Source organism: Sinocyclocheilus anshuiensis, unplaced genomic scaffold, assembly GCF_001515605.1.
Source record: "Sinocyclocheilus anshuiensis isolate Anshui unplaced genomic scaffold, SAMN03320099.WGS_v1.1 scaffold1756, whole genome shotgun sequence".
Lineage (NCBI taxonomy): Eukaryota > Metazoa > Chordata > Actinopteri > Cypriniformes > Cyprinidae > Sinocyclocheilus > Sinocyclocheilus anshuiensis.
The window spans coordinates 152,184-158,807 of NW_015558655.1; the positions used below are offsets into that span (position 1 = coordinate 152,184).

The following is a 6,624-nucleotide window of genomic DNA, read 5'->3' on the forward strand; positions in this document are numbered from 1 at the left end:
GAGCCCGCTCCCGCCCGGGAGCTCACAGAGTCCACTCCAGAGCCCGCTCCAGCCCGGGAGCTCACAGAGTCCACTCCAGAGCCCACTCCAGTCCGGGAGCTCACAGGGTCCTCTCCAGAGCCCGCTCCAGTCCAGGAGCCCACAGAGCTCCTTAAGGAACTCACTCCAATCGGGGAGCCCTCTGAGTCCGCTCCTGAGCCCGCTCCAGTCCGGGAGCTCATAAGGTCCAATTCAGAGCCTGCTCCAGTTCAGGCCTCCTGAACTTTTGTGTGTTCTGGTGGAGCGTCTGGAATCCGCTCCGTAGAGGGGCGAGTAATGTCACAGTCTCTGGTTGTGGTGCCCTGGACTGGCCACTTGAGGGCGCTCTTCCTGTTTCTTTGTTACATGTTTTGAACTCTGTTTCCCATAGTCCTTTGCCTTGTCATTCTGTTCTGATCATGATCACCTGTTAGTAATTTACTCATCATCCCATCACTATTTATACCATGCTCACTCTGTCTGTCTTTGCTGCAGTATTGTTTGAGGTTACGTTGTCTTTTCTGTTCCCTGTGTTTGAAGTTACCTTTTGCCAAGTTTTTGTTCTGTTCTGATTATTTGTTACTTTAATAAAGTACTGCATTCGGATCTACCTTGTTTTCTCCTGGCATTCCGTGACAATTAGTTGAGGGTAATATTAATTCTGCAACGGTTACTACTGGCAGCTGACATAATTAATTATAATTATTGTTTATATACACGTTTACCTTTTGAGCTAATTTGCTACAATATTATATATATATACAGTGGGTACGGAAAGTATTCAGACCCCCTTCAATTTTTCACTCTTTGTTAAATTGAATTAATGAGGTATTAACAGGCAACAACAGCCAACATTATTAAACACTGCTGACTGAGGAGCAGATCTGAGGTGCTGTTTCATTGCCATGTGCAGTTACATCCACACTGTCTATTTTGTGTTGGCTTCAAAAGAGTGCTTATTTACAGGCTAATTTATAATGCATTATTTTAATGAAAAATAAAACCGACACCATAACATCCATGACCAAGAGCAACTAATTATAAAGGAACGGGAATAAAGCAAGCATATTTTAGCCAACCCTGAACACAAAAGATGTTGGTAGAGTAGGCACTTGCCACACAAATTTTCCATTTTCCATTTGTTGTACTTCATGCCTTTTCTAGAACATTTAGTGCTCTACATTTTAATTATAAATAGATTTGCTTATAATTGTCACGGTTGCACTACTGAGTGGATGTATGTGGAGGTTCTCGGCGTGGCGTGAGCTGGGGAGACGTGGCGCGTTCCGGCGGGAGTTGGATGACGAGGCTTGGGAAGTTTCTTTACTTCTTCAACTTCGAAATCTGAACCATTTAAGAACAGCACGAGATTAATCAACTCGATCAGGGGAAAAATCACACGTAGGAAGATCACAGCGGATTATCTCGTCATCCAACCCCCGCAAGGAAGCATGCACCTAGAGCGGCATCGTGCCAGCTCACCCGGTTAGAGAGCTCGAGAAAACCCTCCACATATCGCTCCAACCTCAGACCGCCCTGCTGCAAACCCCACAGCGCGTCCTTAGCTGCAGTCATCTTTTTTTTGGTCCGGTATTCTGTCACGGTTGCACTACTGAGTGGAGTGCAGAGCAGGGAGATGAGGAGTACATCAATCCAGAGAATTTTTATATATCAAGGAAACACAGAAAACTCACGTAGCACATGTAGACATGAACAATGCCAGACACTGAACTAAAAACAGGGAACACTATTTAAACACATGACAAGAGGAGGGAATGACTAGACACACCTGGGATCAATGGAAATAAATGGGGAACACCTGGAATTAAATCAACATAATCAGGACAGAAACAGGAAACTAACCAAATATGGGCATGGAGGGCACATGGGGAGCAAAACATGGAACAAAGTCTGACAATAATATGAGCATGCTGTTTTATACTGACAGTGTTTTTATACCGTGTAGCATTTGGACCAATCAGACACACAACTATTTGTTATATTTAACAAATAATATCTAACACCCCCTCACCTAAACAAAGGGCCAATAACGAGGGTCTATGGACCCTTCCCCCGAAATGCATCTAACACCTCCGAAAGGCAGAACAGGCCTCTGGTTCCATGGCAACCAATGCTGATATCACTGGTTTTATTGCCCAAAGGAATGCGGGCAGAGAAACTCACTCATTTTCCTCATAGGAAAGACACATAATGCCCAGAGAAATGGACTGTTCTCTAATTAATTCATAGGAAAACCTTTCTTTGAATGAACACGCATATCCTTCAGGTCATTGTGTATGTTGTTACTGTCCTTGTATATTGTCTTTTATATTGTTTACTGTTTTATGCAGGCTTATGATAGAACCACTCGTTCATGTCATCTTACCTATATGGAATCCTACCATGTTTAGTATCTATGAATTCGTCTTCTGATGATCTAAACGAGAGTGTATATTATATGTTGGTACACTGGCAATATATTAGTGTTCTAAAAATCTTTAATAATTTTGATTCAAGTTCCATATGCAAATTACCATGCTCTCACGCAAAGGGTCATAAAACTCCCCAGTATTTCCAAACTCCCGCTTGGAATTTCAGCTTTTCTCATTGGATAAGCCCATCCTGAGAGGCGTATACATGCTCTGTGTAGTATTGTACGGTAAGAAAGTTATTTCCCTTAACCAGGAAATTAACGTTCTTAGAATTGACAGACAGTTGACCCTGAGAGGTCAAGTAAATACTTACAGCAGATCTAAATATTTATAATTAATTATAACTAGTTATGATTAATTATGCATATTCCCCCTTTGAGCTGATTCGCTACAACAGAGACAGCATCCATATCTCCAAATCCATCTCCAAAGCTATGGATGCAGGTATTTTAGCATGTATATATAATTTGCGGACAGGTTTTGCTAACTATGCACAAAAAAACTTGAAGATGATTATCCACAGCTGTGTGTGAACACATGATCAAAGCGTATGACTCATAATTCAGCTGTATGTCACTGTCATGTCTGACAAGGTTACCTCCCTCTTCAACTCTGTTGCTCAAATTCAACGACTGGCATCGTGACTGTGTTAATAGGCTCTATCATTTCCCATGAAAACTTGCTTGCGTCAGCTGCCAGTGTGCTGAATTAGTCTGTGCAGTCTTTGACAGAACCCCGGTAGTGCTCCTTGCGTACATATGGCTTCAGTAATAATATTTCAGGGAGCATAATTGAGCCATCTTTCTTCATCTTAATGAGACTTAGGTAAGAGCAATATATTTACACAACCCCGCTCTCAACGGGATGACTGGCAGCATTCAGTGTATTGTCCTTTGAAACTAGGCTTCCTTCTTAAGCTAAGGTCTCTGAAGTGAAACCAACCACAAGTGAGGCATGTTGAGAACACATGTTTTCAGTCTGATTGCCCTGACTATAGCGAATAGTCGTGGGAAGTACAACTTTTTTGTTTTCCCTGCGCCTCTGTTCTTTGGCAGCTTGCCTAGAGGGGAGCCCTTTTGTCTCTGGCAACATTTAGCGACTTCTTTGAGGAGGAGGAGGTGTAGGATGGCGGGATTTATTCTCGGCTCACTTCAGAAGAAGGGATATCTCCATGTGACTCTTAACTCTCCATTTCCACTGCTGTATGATGGAGAGCGGTTTAGGGTGTTATTTTGTTGAAGTGATAACTTTCTTGATCTGCTAGCTATTCCCACAGATTAAAATCAAGATAAAACATTGTTCACAACCCCTTTTTTCTTCTGGAATCTTACATATTTCTGAGTGACAGGATATTCAATGTAACAGGCTGTCAGTCTTCCCCTGCTGGTAGATGATGTAAATACAGGCAGGGTCACAAAGTGAGGAGGCATTGACACAGCTGATCACAGTTTAAAGTCAAATGGCTTTGTGTGCCATTGAGAAGGTGATTAGCTACACCTGATTGAGTTTGCAAGTCATTTGTAGGAGGGGGGTGATTCTTTTTCCAACTCAGTGATTCTGGTTTATAATAAAAAAAAAAAACATTTCTGACATGTTGGTGTTATATCTTTCACTTGTTATAAGTTGAGTAAATACAGCTGGATAAAACAAAAACTGTGTCCATCTTCATTTCAGGCTGCAAAGCAACAAAATGTGATTATTTTAAAGGGAGGTGATTCTTTTCTATATCCACTGTAGTGTGCATGTGAGGTGCCGGCACGATCAAAAAGCTGAAGCATAAAATACTCAGTCATTTTTGGTCATACAGTAAAGGCATAATTCCAAAGTGTTAGCAGTTTGAAGATTCAAGAATATTAGCAAAGATTATTAGAATTATTTATACATCTTTATTCTTTATACACTGTTCTGTTCTTATTTTGCTCTGGAACCTGAACGAAAAAAATATTTTTGCTAAGAACGAACTGAAATGAAAACATTTTGCTTTTAATCCATGTTTTTGACAGCCTACACCCATCCACCCATCCACTCCCCATCTCCTACTTCTGAGTGGGAGATCTTCTCAGGGCAGTAGCCTGCCTCATAGACTGAGGCCCTGTCCACACGAACGCGGTTATTTTTAAAACCGCAGCTTTTTCTATGCAGTTTGGCCGTTTGTACACACGCAAACGCAGCACCAGGTCACTGAAACCGAACATTTTTGAAAACGCCTGCCAGGGTGAAGATTTTCAAAAACTCCGGTTGCAGTGTTATCGTGTAGACAGCAAAACCGGAGTTTTTGGCTTGTGACGTCGGAGCCTGCGCTGTTATCTCCGCCTACTGGAAACTTTTTCAGGCTTCTGATTGGCCAACATGGCTTTACGGTTAAGATTATATCGCCACCTGTTGGTTTGGCATGCTCTTGACAGTGCTTCATAGCATGCGTTTGCGTTTTCATGTGGACGGAGATTTTTTTAAAAACGGAAGAAGGAAAAACTCAGTTTATAAAAATACCCGTGTACGTGTGGACATGGTCTAAATTAAGGTCACCCACTCCGGAGATGGCACCAGAGATGAGGGGGCACAGTGATCGAGGTGGCTGGGCCCCTTGAGGCCGATGCTGAATACAGGTAAAAATCATTTTCTATTGAGTGCCATTCAAGTATTAATGTATTTGTGAATTCTGACAAAATGCTTTGGCATGTGTAAGTTACTATTCTTTGAAAAACTGGTTTAGAACAATATGTATTTCCAAAAGTTGCATAAATGAATTAAAAATACATACTTTTAATAAAATAAGCTAATAAGATTTTTACCTGTATTTACAGCATCTACCAGTAGGGACAGACAGCCAAAACAATCCAGCCAAATAAAGTTCAATCTGACATGGTATTTCATCAGAACTAATATGAAGCAGCAGAAAATGACATCATGACAATGCTTATTTGCTGATGCTACATTTTATTTGAAAGATAAACATCTATAGCAGGCCTATGTATTTACATTGAATTTCTTCTCATTCATTTAATTTCTCCTTTTTAATTTCTTCTCATTTTAATTTCTCTTCTGGGACAATGGACCAAAATTTTTGATGACTTATCTGGTACTACCAAGACTTTTGTCTGACCAAATACTAGGACGAGAATGTCCCTCCCCCAATACCACCTGAATTTACTAAAGCCTAATGGCTGTATTAAAAAATATATATATATAATTCATGCAGGTATGCCTGATATAACTCAAAATTTCCTTATAAGAATGATTTACAGTCAATAGGCTTCAGAATGAACTGTTAGCTGAATGGAACATTAACTGATATGTTCTTGTCAGCAGCTATAATCACTGTGATTAAACCAAATAAACACTGCCTCCAAAGCGCAATCCTTCTTCTTCAAGCAGCCTGCTAGCTTAGCCCACCACATGCCATGCTTTCATTTCTGCTATTTATAGAAGTCATCATCATCGGCTTTTAGAGAGCTTTCATCTTTTTTTTCCTTTTCCCTTTTTTTCTTTTTTCTTTTTTTTTTGTGTTAACCGCACCAGTGGCTCTCTTTTCCTAAAGTGCTTTCCTACAGCTAGCTGTGTGTCCCCTGCTGTGTCCTTGAGGAGGTCAAGCACTGCATAGTTCTTGACTCTTTTTCTCTGAGGTCAAACAAACTTAAAAACACACATACTTAGCAAACATTTGAGAACTCTCTGTATGCCGTTTCATGTTATAGTGAATTTGTGGATGTTTCTACATAGTGGGACAAGGCACAAGGTGGCACTGGTCCACTTAGACCAAGGATAGGTAATTCCCGTTCCGGAGGGCTACTCTCCTGCAGAGTTTAGCTCCATCCCTTACAATATTTCTAATCTGTGTAGGACAGTGGTCCACCAGGACAAGAATTGCCTATTGCTGACCAAGAATAACGGCTGGTCCACCGAATGAAAGCTGTCTTGATATAATAATGAACTGGAAATTACGAAGATTTTGTCACACACAAAATAATAATAGCTCAATTATATGCATTGCTTCATTCATTACTTAAAAAAAAAATCAAAAGAAAACCTTTACTGAAAAATAGAAGCAATTTTAATATGTTTACCTGCATGGAATCTTAAAAGCTGATCGAAAGCTTCTCTCTATCTCTCTCTCTCTCTCTCTCTCACACACACACACACACACACACACACACACACACACACACACACACAC

At 40.7% G+C, this 6,624-nt stretch overlaps 1 protein-coding gene across 1 annotated transcript in view; it reads right to left on the reverse strand.

Moving 5' to 3' along the window:
- Nucleotides 1-1,231: 1,231 nt before the first annotated feature.
- Nucleotides 1,232-6,624, reverse strand: part of LOC107681044 (zona pellucida sperm-binding protein 3-like) — a 92,107-nt gene continuing 86,714 nt past the window's right edge. Inside the window, exon 9 of the mRNA XM_016477186.1 lies at nucleotides 1,232-1,362. Coding sequence (XP_016332672.1) covers nucleotides 1,232-1,362 — 131 coding nt within the window. The remainder of the gene's footprint in view (nucleotides 1,363-6,624) is intronic.